The 15,304-nt window shown below is 38.5% G+C and overlaps 1 protein-coding gene across 1 annotated transcript in view; it reads left to right on the top strand.

The window, feature by feature from the left end:
- The window catches only part of MBOAT2 (membrane bound O-acyltransferase domain containing 2), a 93,824-nt gene that overhangs the window by 17,955 nt on the left and 60,565 nt on the right, over window positions 1–15,304 (top strand). Inside the window, exon 3 of the mRNA XM_030944375.1 lies at window positions 3,087–3,164. Within this exon, the coding sequence (XP_030800235.1) occupies window positions 3,087–3,164 (78 nt within the window). The remainder of the gene's footprint in view (window positions 1–3,086; window positions 3,165–15,304) is intronic.

A 15,304-nucleotide genomic window follows, 5' to 3' on the forward strand; every position in this document is an offset into this window, starting at 1 on the left:
ATAACTCAGGGTCTTTTTCTGAATGTTGAATATAATGTGACATTTTAAGGAAGAGTTGCTGGAACTGTAAAGCATATCTAGTGACACTCCTAGTAGTATAAAACACCTGGAAAAGACTGGCTTTGACTTCAGACTGTTTCATGGTTTCTTTTTTTCTTTAATGATTTGGAGGGAAGATGTGATTGTTTTTCAAACAGGTATTTTGTGTGACTGCTGTTTGCATATCTTGATCTTTTCACAGTGTAGCAAGACAGAATGTTAGTAAAGTTAGAAAAGGGTACTCATTTAGTTTGGTGAATTTCTTTTTCTATTTCTAAAAAATAGCTTACTAAATGGCTCGCATCTTCCCAAGATGGTTTGAGTGCCAGTTTCATTTTATTGCATTGTAAATAAGGTGCTTACTTAGCTTCAAGTGTATAAAAGACTTATTTATGCTGACTATTATAGAGCATTAGTGAGCTAGGGGGAATTAATCAAGCTGTTGTGCAGGTGGGAAGCTGCACACGGGGTGTGCCTGCATCTGTCTCTGCACATGCAGAGTGTGTTGGCCTCTATGTAGGCATGTTGCAGAGATTTCCCAACATTAATTGATATATCTTGTTTTTAAATTTTGGGAAAGGAAATCAGTAACCTTTATTCTTTGGATTTACATGCATGATTTACTTTTATATAAAACTCTACTATGCCAATCCATTTTTTAACTATGTGGCCATGGTATTCTGCTTTGGGAGAATGATCTGATCTCAGACTTCCAGTCTTAACACCACAGAAAAAGAGGAGGATATGGGAGATAGGAGGTACTAGGTGAGGATTTTTTCGAGCTGTGTAAGCTTAGAAGCACATTGTTTCCATTGCTTTAGAAGCAGAAATCATTAATTGTAACTTGTAATTAGAAAGGGCTGCTAATATATTCATATATGAATTTTGAATATGGGAGATTTTGGAAAGAAACAACCCAACAGGCATAAATAAAAACTTGTGGAAGATTCTCAGTGGAATATGCCCTGGAAAAAAAAGAGATGTTTTGTTTCTAAGAGATTAATTTCTATTTTGCAGTTATGGAGCTAAAAACTATTTTAAAATGATGAAAAGAATATAATTTGAGATGTTGAAAATACACATTCTTTAAAAGTTGGTACTTCTGCCAATGCTTTTTCCTTTTGGTTAAGTACATGTTATACAAGCAGGTTTTTCAAGGGTTTTGGTTTTTTTTGGTTCCCCCTTTCCAAGAAATCAAGTATGCATACAGGTTACAAGCCCCTGATAACATCTTCAGTGACTCTTGGTTTGTGCTGCTATAACATGACTTATAAAGATATATAACAAGAAGGAAATTGTTACTGTTTTACTAGTAACACTGTATAACAAATGTAGCAACTTGTAGATCATGCAAATTTAAATGTGGGAAGTAGTTTGTGATCTGCACCCTTTTAAGAGTGTTTAGTAGTAGTTATGTTATCTTCAAATGTGTTAATTTTCAGTCACTTTTGTAATGCTTGTGATGTTGGTAGAGGAAAGGAAGAGAAGCAATAATTCTCTTGGCATAATAGCAAATAGCATAAAAGAATTTCCATGTAGTTCAAAATCACTATTCTCTGTGGTATCTCAATATATCCCTTTGAATGTTTGAATCAAAGAACGTATTGCTATTGTTAACAGCTCAGAAAGAGAAATGCTTTCAGTGACTAATCATGGGGTGGTACTCCATGTCAGTCCACACTCTTTTAGGCTTTGATATCTTAGTCTCTTTTCTCGGTAAAAGAACAAACCTCTTAATTTTTTGTCTTTTCACTAATGCCTGTCTTTGCTATACAATATTGCTGATACTTGGCAGATAAGAAAAGGAAGTAAATGCATTTTAAATTCACAATTTCTATTTTAAAATGCACACTTGAATTTTAGGTAGTCCTATCCTAAATGAGACTAACTAGAAGTGAAGCATGGGAGCATGTACAGATGGGTTCTTCTACAAAAAGTCAAGATTTTTTAAGGTTAATTCATGTCCAAATGAATAACCTTGCATCCAAGTTTTGCCTCAGTTCCTCATGTATAGGATGAAGAATCTTAGTTGGATAAAAATGGTTTTCTTGTTGAAAATCTTTGAAGTCATTTCCTTGTGAGTAGAGGAGGAGTGGAATTAGGAAATTGTTGGTGATAAGCTGAAAGAAAACAGCATCACTGTAGCAAAATGATTGCTGCTTTTTAGGCTGCTTTTCATGGGGGGAAAAAAAATCCCAAATTAGATGAGTTGTGTCACTTGAACCTATGTACCTGTGGTACTGAGGCACTTAAGGTACCAGAATGAAAAAAAACCAAGTTACTGAAGATCAGCTCTTTTCCCATTCACTGACCCTGCTTTGATGGCAGTGCTCTTCAGCTTACTGAAGTATAACTCCTTCAAAGGCCAAAGCAAACTCCCAAAGCAGTGCTGTTGGATAGCTGTGATGGTAAGCTGTGGAAAACAAGCAAGAGGAACTTAGAGCACCTTTGTGAAATAAATTTGTAGCTTGTTGGTGTGTAGGGCTTTTTTTGTGTGTTTTTTTGTGACCGTCACCACCATCCCTTTAAAAGTTTCTGACAGCCTGGGACAAAGAGACTGGCTGGACACAGTCACCATTTCTGTTGAGTGAGAAATCTTACAATATTGTGGATACTAAGAAATTGTTGGCCTTATCTGAAATATCTATTGCTGTAAATGAGTAGAAAGATGAATATGGAAATGAAACCACAAAACTTTCATGTTGTTTACAGTTATTTACTCAGGAAATAATGCCAAATGGAAGTATTATAAGACATATTCTTTGTATTTTAAGAATTATCAACATTTGCACTATTCTTGATTGAGCTGGAACATTCTAGCTAGGTGTCTAGTTTTTGTTCATTACTTCTCTGTATGCTATGCTAAAGGCAGAAGTTCTCAGCAGAAGGAAGAGTAACAGAAAACCTAAATAGAATAAAAGGGTTTTTTTCTTTGGGAGCAGGGGTGGCTTTAAACTTTGAACCTCTTTAATTTCACAATAAGTGCATGCAGTTGACTGCCATTGAAGAGAATGCTATGAGAATGCTACTTTTTTTTTCCCCCCTAGGTATGCCTTACATTTTGTTATACAAAGTGGAATTTCCTACTATATCATGATCATAATAGGAGTGGAAAATATGCACAAGTAAGTTTCCATTCTAAAATTTATTTTACTTTGCCTTTACAAGAATGCTACTATTGAGGGGCTTTTTTATAATTGTGCATATATACGATAATTCTAGTTGTATCATAACATTTCAGTATTTGAATTCTCTAACCATGGTTTTATTTTCAGGTGAGAAGATGGCTTATTTGGGAATTTTTGCCAGCCTTTTGAAATATGTAAAGCTCATTAATATAATACTCCACTGAGTATTACTTTGTGTTTACATATTCTTCTTTTTTCATCATTGCTTAATCTTAAGTATTTCTTGGTGTTGACAGATGACAAATGTAATTTGAAAACAGCCAATGCTAGTAGATGGAAGATGTCTGAACAGAAAAAAAATTGTGTGAGAAATTTTCTTAGGAACTAAGTGCTTATAATTCCTTTCTTTCTTTTTTGATATCAGTATGAATGCTGTCTTAGGTTAAGAATACATTTATAAAACACATACAGAATTATTTGACATTTGAATGCCTGATTATATCTTGCTTGAGTATCTGAATCCATATAGAAAAACACTTGTTTCTCTTTTTCAGTCATTGTTAAAAGCAGGGAAGACATTTATTACTGTATGCATATGTTTTACTATTCCAGTAGCCTAGAGATCAGAAACAAATTAGGTTCCCACTGTTAATTCCTGCATAAATGTTTAGTAAAATAGCAAATCCTTGCTTGAATAGGTTCCTGAAGTATGTGAGCCTGTGAGAAAAATGCTGGTAGAAAAAACAAAGAGGAAAATTGCTTTACACAGAAAGCACAAAGCCAGGGCAGCCTTAGTTCATGATCCTTCCTGTTAGAATACTCTGCTGAATTGTACTGTGATAGTGAGTGTAGTTTTATTGTCTTTTAAAATATCCCATATTAGGCTCTTATGTTCAGGATTTTCTTCAAGGCCTCATGTATTCAAACTACTGTGGATGTGAGAGAACTTCATTTGGTTGGATAGCTGGTTTATAGACAAACAGCTTCTTTGATTACTGGTTGTTGTAAAGTAACTTGTTCATGTAAATTTCTTTAGACATTCAACAATGTAAGCTTGAACTTATGTTACTTAATATTCTAAAATAAATGATTAATGTGGTTAAATGCAGCAAAGGGAGGTGCCAGTCAGGAGCACTTTGGCCTTTACCATAACAAGGTATGTAGGTTTCTCAAAAATGGAAATCCAGCAGTGGTTTACATTCCTAATAGCGTGAGACAGGTAGGCAGATTTCCTGCTCTGTGGCAAGGGAGCACTAATTCCTGATCCTCCTAATTCATAGCAGCTGGTTTCACTGCATGGCCTGATCTGCTCGCTGTTGGCTGTGTTATACACAGCTGTTACTGCGCAGCTAGGAGGGGAACCTAGATTTGATTACAGAGCTTATATTGCTTTGTCACCATATGAATTAGTCTGCCATTGGATAAAACTAAAAAGCTCTTATTTCAGTGGAAGAAAAAAAATGTAAGAGTCATTAGTTACTTTAAACTGTGGACAATGTGTGGATGCTGTATGGCAAGCTCCAGGAGCCACTTTTAGTATGTGATACAAGTAAGACTAAACAAGGTTTGGTCCTTCTACTGCTGGAGTATCCCAGAAGTGATGATGCCTGTACCTAAAGAATGCACCAGGTACACTTAATTTTCTGTCAGGAAAATGCCACTTACAGCTTTCTGTTTGGCAGTCTGAATAGAAACCAATGTGAATTGGTTCCTTCCCCACCTAAGTGTTTGTCTTCAGGCTATGAATGTGTCTCATGGTGCCCAGGGGAGATGGAAGGTTAAGTACTGTACAGCAGAGTGCAGCTGGTACCAGCTGGCCTCAGGACTGGAAAATGTCAGTGTTTTAGTGGGGATATGTGTACAACTAATTATAGTGCTGGTATATACCTGCATAGCCCCAGGTTTGGAACTTACTTTTTGTATGGTAGAGGGACCCATTGGCTGGCAGTCCTATTTAGATGTTACCTGCATTGTTCAATGAGCATCTTAACCTTGGAGTTGAACTTCAAATACCTATATGTGATGTAAATATGGATTCAAGTGGATTTTGTATTGGAAGTACTTGTGTATTGCCGAAATAATATTTGTCTATTATCTAAATTTTTTCCCTGACCTAAGTTTCCATCTTTTCCCTGCCGTGCTGGCTGTTCTGCAGATTTCATGAGTGTATGGATAGGAAAAACATTATTCCTTTCCTTGCTGTTTTCCCTACCTGCTAACATAGATCCTCAGGATCTTCAGCCTCTCTAAAAATTGCTTAAACAAGTAAGAGACAAATAAATTTTTTAAAATGCTATCAGTTCAGTTGCTGTGCACTGCTTATACAGGCTTCCTTACCCTCTGAAGCCTGGAGAGGTTTTTGATAAATTTTTGTATTCTCCAAAGCAATCTTTCATGTAGCTGTTATGTCTGCTATTCTGTTTGTTTTGATGGACATACAGTTCTTTGCACGGTTCCTGTGCCCATGTATGTCACAGACATTTCTTTTATGAAAAATCCTCTCTTAGGATTTTCCTGCTGAAGCTGTGAAGTTCAGCAACCAGACATAAACAATAGGTTATCTACTTCTGTGGAATGCAACAGGTCAGTTCTGGATTGGCCCAGATTGAGTGTTTGGAAATAATGGCCAATCCGGAACTGAGCTCTCTCGGACACAGTCCGAGAGAGCAAGGTTTGTTGATCATTCTTTCTATTCTATTCTTAGGTAGTTAGCAGCTTCTGGAAACTCTCCCTTTCTTTTTCTTTTTAGTATAGTATAATATATATATATATATCATAACATAATAAATCAAGCCTTCTGATCATGGAGCCCATCTCGTCTCTTCCTTCACCCCGAAAACCTTGTGTCCAACCGACGACACATGTATGTCAGCTGTTTGAACATGCTTATGTAAAGAGATGTTTGAATTTGAGTAAACAAACTTTGGTTGTAACTGGTCTGGTATCTGTGGAGGTGCTTCCTGGTGCTACCTTCCTTGGAATTTTGGAATGTTAGTCTTCAGTAAGTTCCCTTACACTCCAGGCTAGAGCCAGAACTGAGGGGGAGGCTCCCCTTTGCCTTCACTCTCTGCTGTGGGGTTGACAATGGGAGATATGGTGAAGATTTGATTCTTATATCTTAAAATCTCAGATTACAGCCAAATAAGTCTTGATCATCTGAGTAAACTAATTCCCTTGGCATGTTAATTGTGGCACCTAATTTGTCAGTCAGGTGTTTAATGATGCTGAATGTCATGATTTTTCTGATGCTTACCTAAAAATTAGACTTGTACTCTGAAGACTGTGGATGGAAACACTGACTAGCACAGGGCAGTGATTTTCTGTGTGTTGGAGATTTGATGATAACAAAAATAACCATGTAAATGGATTGTAAATTGTCTATCTTCAATTACTTGGAAAAATAAGCACTTGTTGAAGTTAACAGCTGTGAAGGAATTTCCGTGTCATCCTTGTGAATTTCTTCTAAAAGTATTTGCTCTAAGTAGCTATTACAAGTTCATCCACTCTGGTAACTTCCTGTAACACTCCATTGTATAGAACTCAATGCATGGCTTCAAACAATGAATGTATAAGTTGAAAATTAACTTGATATATTATTCTTCCTAAAATTAGAATGTTTAAATGAAAAGGCCTTTAATGAGCATGTATTTTGTAATGATGGGAATGGAGTGAAAAGAGAACTACTATTTCCTTACCTGTAGTGCCTATCACTTTCTGCTGTACTTTTAAATAGAGATTAAATACACTTTGGGGCGGGTGTGTTTGTGTCCCTATAGAGGTATAGGGAGGAAGGATAGGAATCATCTAGTGTCTGCAGATTTGTAAATGTTGGTACTTAAGTAGAGAGGCTGAAGAAGATAATGCATGGGCATATTTAGTATCGTAGCCTTCTCAGTTGGCTTGGTACAAAAAAGACATATGCTGCCTTAATACAACCAGGAAAAAAATCTGATTATATGCTTTGTATTTCCAGAGAGGAGTGTAAACCAGTCTTTGTCTTAAATCCCCACCTCCTTTTTAAAGTTTTACTTAATTTTATGCTTTATTGTGGATGTTACTCAAAAGAGCAGAGTTCTCAAAAGAACGGGGTTTTTAAATAGTGCCATTGACATATAAAACCTCTTATCCCTCTTGCAAACTCAGATTAAAAAAACCCTTTTACTTCTGTTGTAGGAAGTACCTATGCCTCATTGAGTATTGATGTTTGCCTTAAGGAGGGCTCCCTTACACTGTGTGCTTTTGTAAGCATGTGGAGGAGAGCCCTGTCTTGGAAGGGAGCTGTAGTGTAAAATTGCCTGGGTGTGTTAGAAATCTGTTGGGATGGAGTAGCTTTTTGGCTTGCATATAGATTTTTTTTTTTTAATCTTTGTGCTCAAAGTGAAGCTGAGCACAATCAGTCAATCAAAGCAGAGTTGAAAAAGTTGTGTTTTGGGGCTCTGTATTTGTTTGGTAATCTCTGTGGCATCTATACAGATACTTCTTCAAGGCACATTACTCTGCCTGTCATGCTGCCAAGCAACTTGACTGTTAGCAAATGAGCTCTGAGTCATGGTATCATTGCTGCATGGTTTATTACCTCAACAAACTATTGATGTCAAATAAATCAGGCTCCCTACAAAATGAAGTGGCAGAATAAATTGTACTTAGAAGAGTTCAGTGAAAGCTATATTCTTCTTCAGCTCCTGGCAAAGACAGCTACTAATAAGAGTTGATTAAAAATTCTGGTTGCATGGCATTGACTGAATTGAGACAGTGGTGTTTGGCATAAAGAGATTATGTGCAAGGGTACCATATATTACAGTAAATTTTCTTCTCTAAGAGCATAATTATCCATGGTTTTTTATTCTTTGGTGAAATTTCTTGCATTTGAGACAAATTTCACTTGACTAATTATGACAAGCTCAGCAAACAATAATTTCATTGTTCTTAATGAAACTGCTGGCTGTAAGTTAGGTAAGTCAGTTTTGCCTGCAGAACTGCAGGTGATGGTGTATGAAGTGTCTGAGTTGGAGCTAAAAAATCATGACCCTTGATACCAATGCACTGCAAACCATAAAAATTCTGTTTGTGGTTTGTTGTTTTTTTTTTTCCTATAAAGGAGGGTGGATGTAAATAGAAAGCATTGATATTTAAGAAATACAAACATCTTAATTTTAAAATCCAGTGCCTCAATTAAAGAGATTAAGTTTCATATAGCTTTTAAAGCTGATCAGTTTTGCAGATCAAATGTCTTTACTGGAAGTTAAAGATAAGATCACAGAATCATAGAATAGCTGTGAAGGGAAGTGTTTCTGACTCCCACCCTGCCTGCTCAAAGCAGGATCAGCTAGAGCAGGTTGCTCTGTGAAACCCAAGTCTTCCTTAGTACTGACATGATCCTCAATAGTTCCAGTTGTCATAAGCATGCTAGCCATTTCCTTTTGGTGTCTTGCTTCAATGTTGATTATAGCTTAAAATTCATTTGAGGTGACTTCATGCAGCTTATTTTTCCCATCTGATCTGAACTTGCACAAAAGCTTTTTATGCTTGAATTTTCCCATACCCAACAATTGTCCAGATTTGGTATTATTAACTTAAATTGATCAGGCTCATTTCAACTTAAAGTGAAATAAACTAGCTGTACTTGAGACAGTTAATTTTATAGGAGGAGACCATGTTAGGCAACGAGTAGTAGCATGTCAGTCTATCCTTTTTTGTAAGAGGAAGCATTAATAATAAAAATAGGGGTGAGGGCAAAACACATGAAACAAAGACTATGTCAAGAAAAAGTACAGAAGTCTTATGTCTTTAATCAGTAGAAACAGGTGGAAGCCTGGCTGAGTAATGAAGTCATGTCAGAGGAGTATTTGACACTGCAAGTTTGTTTTACTTTGAATTAACTTTTCAGTTGTGTTCGAAGACAAATGTTCTTCCAGTTTTCAACCAAGAAATCTCTCCTTTTCTTCTTGACAAAGATGGTGAAGGATCTTGAGGAGAGGCTGAGCTCACTTGGTCTGTTCAGCCTGGAGAAGGGGAGACTGAGGGGGAACCTCACTGCAGTTACAATTTCCTTGTGAGAGGAGGAGATGCCAATCTCTTCTCTGTGGTGACCAGTATTTTTTGTATTGGAAAAGCAACTGGTCTGGTATCTATGGAGGTACTGGACCAGTGATAGGAGCTGAGAGAATGGCCTGAAATTGTGTCAGGGAGGTTTAGACTGAATATTAGGAAAAGGTTTTTCCCCCAGAGGGTGGTTGGGCACTGAAACAGACTCCCCAGGGAAGTGGTCACAGCACCAGCCTGACAGAGCTGAAGAAGCATTTGGACAATGCTCTTGGGCACAGGGTGTGACTCCTGGGGATGCTGCTGTGCAGGGCCAGGAGTGAGACTCTGTGATCCTTGTGGATCCCTTTCAACTCACCATATTCTGTGGTGCTAGGAGAAGATATGCAGTTGATTTACTTGTACTCCCATCATTATGGACAAATTTGATTTCTTGCATGTAGCCCTCCTGAAAGCAATTTCCTTATGCATTGGTTGGCATAATTTTTAATTGAGAAGCTTAGTGCTTTAGAACAGTAAATTTCAAACTTTCTATTTAAAAGTTACATTGAATTATGTTGGAAGAGAAATGGGTAAATAAAAGATAGAAATCACAGTATGGTTTAAATTTACTGTAGAATTTACAGTACCTATCTTAAATTTGAACTTTTGGTGTTCTATTTTCTGGGAAATTTTAGGTATGTGATACTTTAACAGGTTTGTTGTGTGTTTACATCTGCTAAGAAGATGCAAGTACCTTAGACAATGTAGCATGGAGTTAATCTTCAAAACTGGATAATACTGAAATAAAAAATACTTAGTATAGCCAAGTGCTAAGCTGTTCTTGCAGTCATTACTCATCACAGGCACAACAGGAACTGTGAAGTCAGTAGGCTTGCAAAAGGAAGCTCTGGGTAATTTGGTGTATGATTACTTAGAGTGAATAATCTGTTTTATTAATAGATCATACCACGTGGAAATGCACAATGCATACAAGTAATGCACCATTTTAAACAAGAAGTCACCTGGGTAGCTTTCTTTTTCGTGGTATACTGTTCTCTCTAGGAGTGTCTGTTTAAAATCCTGTCTCCTGAAAGCTCTTTAAGTTTAAGGCTTTTCAGCTCATTGAGGTTTCCTCTTTTGCATCCCTCCACTGTAGTGTCCACTTGTGATACTGCGTTTAATATTTGCTGTGTCATCATCTGTGTGCCTAATCACTGTCTTCTGGCTTTGATACTGAGTGCTGGTTTTAGTGGTAGGTGTTACTGTTTCTGTCAAAAGCTTTTTGTCTTCAAATAATATTAATCTCTTGAATGCTTTAAGGATATCTTGTGAGGTGTAAATGAGATGGTAGGCATACAGTGAGATTAAAGAGTAAGACTTTACCATTTCCCTACATAAGGTGTACAGATGTCAGCTAAAACTTGGTAAATGTGTTATAACAAAGGAAAAACCTATAGAGCCATCCTTTTTTTTTCTCTACAAGATGGAAGGAGATCTCATTGAACAGTGGTATCCACTTGTCTTCAGTTGTAATGAAACTAGAGTCTGGGCTCCTCTGGATTTCTTTATCTCAATGACCATGGTGCTGTGAAAAGCTGACTGGTACATGCTGGGGGTACATTCTTCTACAGGGAGAGAACATTCATATAAACCTATAGTCTTGGTGATGTTTGTTCTTAGTTGTCCTGACTGCAGTAGGTTTGCTTCAGGAATCCATGTAAGCAGTGTGATTGTGATTACTTTAGCGTTGTCCCCAGAGTAAGTTTTATGTGATAACAAAATTAAAATTTGGTCTGTGTGACCATGATGTGGTATATTCTATTACTGTATCTGAGGTACCTTTCCAGAACAGAGTGAGTGCCTTAGTCCAAGCTTGTATCAGAGCTGCAGTCAGAAGCCAATGGCTTCATCAATCCTAGCTGCTGGAGAGCAGAATTTATATAAAACACAGCTTTTGCTGTGTTTTATATAAATGTCTGAAGTGTCAACATCCATGTCCAGATAGGATATCTTCACACTGAAAAAGCTGAGCTTTCAGATGTGAGAACAAAACTTGATTCATGGGCAGCTTCTGAAAAGTGTTAAAGTAAAGCTTTATTCTGATGTTGGTTTGATGTAAAGTATGTGGCTTTGGAGGCTGGTTAGTTTCTCTGGTGTTTTTTCCATACTTGTTTGAGCAATTAGTATATGTGACACAATCTGTATAAATAGAAGAAGGGGCTAAATAAAGGAGCATAAGACATCTAGAAGCAGAATGTTTGGTTTGTTGTGCCAGCTATGTTTTGCTACTCATATAACTACTCAGTGCATTTTTCAAAGATCCTGAAAAAGTATTCCCTTTGCAGTGCAGAAGTGCAGTGAACTCAGGAATATTAAATGATTTCTGCTCTTATACATCATCCTCTTACATATGAGAATTGAAATACAAGGTACACCATAAACTCAAACACACAAAGGTCAGGTGCAGTCCCTGTCCAGTTCTTATGGTAGAAGAAATCCTTTTGCTGGAAGTAGAAAATCCCATAGATTGTAGCAGTTAATAATAATGAAATCAGGTAAGTGATGCTTTCTGAAATTGGTAAAATGGGCAATTGTAGAAGCAATAACAGTGTTTGCTAATACATCAGTTCCTTATGAACATCACCACTTCATGTTTATGAGCAGAATCAATGAAGAAATAAAATAATTCTTAATCTTTTAAATCTTTTGCTGTAGGTGTCAACTGATGTAAGAACATAGTTTAGAAGAATTATATTGAATAATCATACTTTTCAGGTCAGCACTGAGAGGCATTTGTTTGAAGTACATCATCAGGATGGTGATGACTATCCTGGTGTGCTTGTGTTCATTGTGAAATGAAGCCATTATTTGTCCATAGTGTATTCCTCCAGTGTTCCATAATCACATATTGAATTTTCTTTCCTTAGTTTCTCATACTCAGAGTGAAAATATGTGATCAATCAGAAAATAGCTTCTGTTTCTTAATTGTGCTTTCTCTCTATCTTCTGCAAACACATAGGAGTGCTGTGACACTGTCCAGTTTGTTCTGGATGCACTGCCTGAGTTTTCATGCCACAGGGCATGAACAGTGATAACATATGTTTAAAATGGCATTTGATCAAGTCACTGAGCAGATGTCTGAGCAGCCTGTTTTAGGTCACTTTCCTTTCCTCTCCTTGGCTGTGAAAATTCTTGCTATTTTCCTGTCTGCCTCTGTGTCTTAAGAACTGTAGTAGGTTGTGGTTAACAAGTAACTCATGCAAACTGTGGTTCATTATGTAGTTGAGAAAAGATGAAGTGGTGAAGAGGAGACCAAACAACCCAAACAGAATAACTGGTACCTGAGTGACAGACTTTGTGTATTTATGGTTGTCCTGACCTGTTCTCTTATACTTGATTAATCAGACATTGTCATGGGGTAACTTCAGCAGAGAGTCCTTGAACTATCAGTGTACTCAGTTAAGGATTCTCTGTTAACGGGAATCTTCTGCAAATGGAAATATTGGTTCCTTTTGCCAGAGAAGTTCAGAATACCCTATCTCTGAGAGCCTGAGGGATTCCAGAATAGGACTCCTGCCAAATGGGTGCTGGTTGGTGGATGCTTTAAATGCCAGGAGATCTCAGGAGACAGAGGGAGAAAGTGGATGGTAGCCTCAGTTCAGCCAGCCAGTTCTTGTTGAAGGCTCAGCAGTGATCCTTCCCCTGCAGCAACTGGTTGCTTAGTCTGCTCTGTCAACATCTTCTTTTCTAATGCCAAAGTTCTGAGCTTGGGTTTCTGGGATTGACTCACATGGGAGCAAGTCCTGGTTTTCTGATGTGTATCAGTCTTTGTGGAATTTGAGATCGGTAGAAATTGGAAGGAACCTCCCAGAGATCACCTTCCTGTTTAAGCAGGGCAACCTAGACCCAGTTGTCCAAAAGTATGTCCAGATGGCTTTTGAGTATCTCTAAGGAGGGAGAGTTCTCAGTGGCCTGGGGAACTTCTGCCAGTGTCTCCTGTTCGCTTGTTCGGAGAGCTCCTTCTGTGTATGAGTTTGTGCATTGCCTCTGGGCACACTCCTGTCACTGGGCACCATGGAAAAGAGCCTGGCTCCATCCTCCATGTAGCCTCCCTTCAGGTATTTACACACATTGGTGAGACCTCCCTGAGCCTTCTGCAGACTGAACACTCCCAGCTCTCTCAGCCTTTCTGTGTAAGAAAAGTATGCTCCCATCCCTTGCCTTAGAGACCCTTTTTGGATTCTCTCTGGCATGTCCATACCTCCCTTGTATTGGAAAACACAGGACTGGACCCAACATTGTGACCTCCCCCAGTGCCCGATAGAGAAGATGGGTTACCACCCTTGACCTGCTGGCAATGCTTTGCCTAATGCAGCCTGCAATGCCATTAGCCTTTGAGGTAAGAGCATGCAGCTGGCTGCTGTATGAAATAGGCTGTTTTCTAAATACAAGGAACATGTCTTCTGTTCTGAGGGTGGTTTTTTCTGAAACAAGTTATTTAACTACTTAAGTCTACCAGTTTCAAAAAATCTGAACTTGCTTTTGTAAAAGTTTCTAGACTTGTTATTTATTTGCCTGATTTCTGTATCTGAAGCTATAATGGCTTATGTTGGTTTGTTTGATTTTGCTTTTATCTTTTTAATTATAAAGCAATACCTGAAGACATTTGCAGATTTCCAAAGATAGGTCTCTGGTTTAGTATTAATGGGGTTAAAGAGTTGTGGTCAGTGTCCCCATGTCCTAGTGGATACCTGTGATGGGTAGTGTCCCTCAGAGGTCTCTACTGGGATCAGTGCTAAAGGACTGAGTGCACTTCCAGCAAGTTTTCCACCACATCAAACTGTGGTGTAGCCAGCACCACTGCAGGGAAGGGGTGCCATCCAGAGGGGCCTGGACAGGCTTGAGAGGTGAGCATGTGCAGACCTCATGATGTTCAGAAAGGACAAATGCAAGGGGACAATGCACCTGGGTTAAAAAAAAAAAAAAACAATCCCAGGCAAGTACAGGCTGGGTAGAGAGCAGATCAAGAGTAGCCTTGAGGAGGACTCGGGTGTTGTGTGCTGAGATGCTCAGCATGAGCTGGCAATGTGCACTTTCAGCCCAGAAAGCCAACTGTATCCTGGGCTGCATCACAAGAAGCGTGGCCAGCAGGTCAAGGAGCCAATTCTGCTCCTGTGGGACCCTGCCTGGAGGGCTGTGTTCAGATCTGGGGTCCCCAACATAAGGACATCAAACTGTTGGAGCTAGTCCAGAGGAGGACCGTGAAGATGATCAGAAGGCTGGAGGACTTCTCCTGTGAAGACAGACTGAGAGATGAAGCTGTTCAGCCTGGAAAAGGGAAGGCTTTGGGGAAACCTCAGAGCACCTTCCAGTACCTAAAGGGGGACAGCAGAAGAGCAGGAGAGGACCTGTTCAGAAGGGCATGTAATGATAGGGCAAGAAGGAATGGCTTTAAACTGAAAGAGCAGAGGTTTAGTTTAGATAATAAGAAAGAAATACTTCCCTGTAAGGGTGATGAGGTGCTGGAACCAGAGCAGTTCCCCGGAGAAGTTGTGGATGCCTCATCCTGAAAAGTGTTCAAGCCCAGGCTGGATGGAGCCCTGAGCAGTGTGGTCTAGTGAAAAGTGCCTTTGGGCAGGGGGGTTGGAATAGATAATCCTTATGGTCCCTTCTGATCCAAGCCATTCTGTGATCCTGTGAATTGTTCTTCCACAGTTCAGTCCCTTTCTGGTTCCTTTCGATTCCTAAAAATGGAAGATCATGATAAGCTGTATGTGATGGGTGTAATCTTATTTTTTTTCAATCCCTTAATGAATAGAATCTAATGCTGTGCTTGTGCATTTGAAATTGGCTGACTGGTTCAATCAGCTTGGTTATAAATTTGACTTTTATAAAGATAGTTTTCTTTGCATGTCATGAAAATTGGAAGCTGAGTGAAGGGAGTACTATCATTCTAAATCTGTGATGTTTTCAAAGCCTTCGCCCATCTCTTGTGGACTTGATGTATCCTGAAGACCAAACTTTGCCATTCTTTTGTACACTCAGGATTCCCTTTCGGTAGCTGGACCTTGTATTTCCATTCTGAAATACAGAATGGATTTGTTTACTAATTG

This window comes from Camarhynchus parvulus, chromosome 3 (genome assembly GCF_901933205.1).
Source record: "Camarhynchus parvulus chromosome 3, STF_HiC, whole genome shotgun sequence".
Lineage (NCBI taxonomy): Eukaryota > Metazoa > Chordata > Aves > Passeriformes > Thraupidae > Camarhynchus > Camarhynchus parvulus.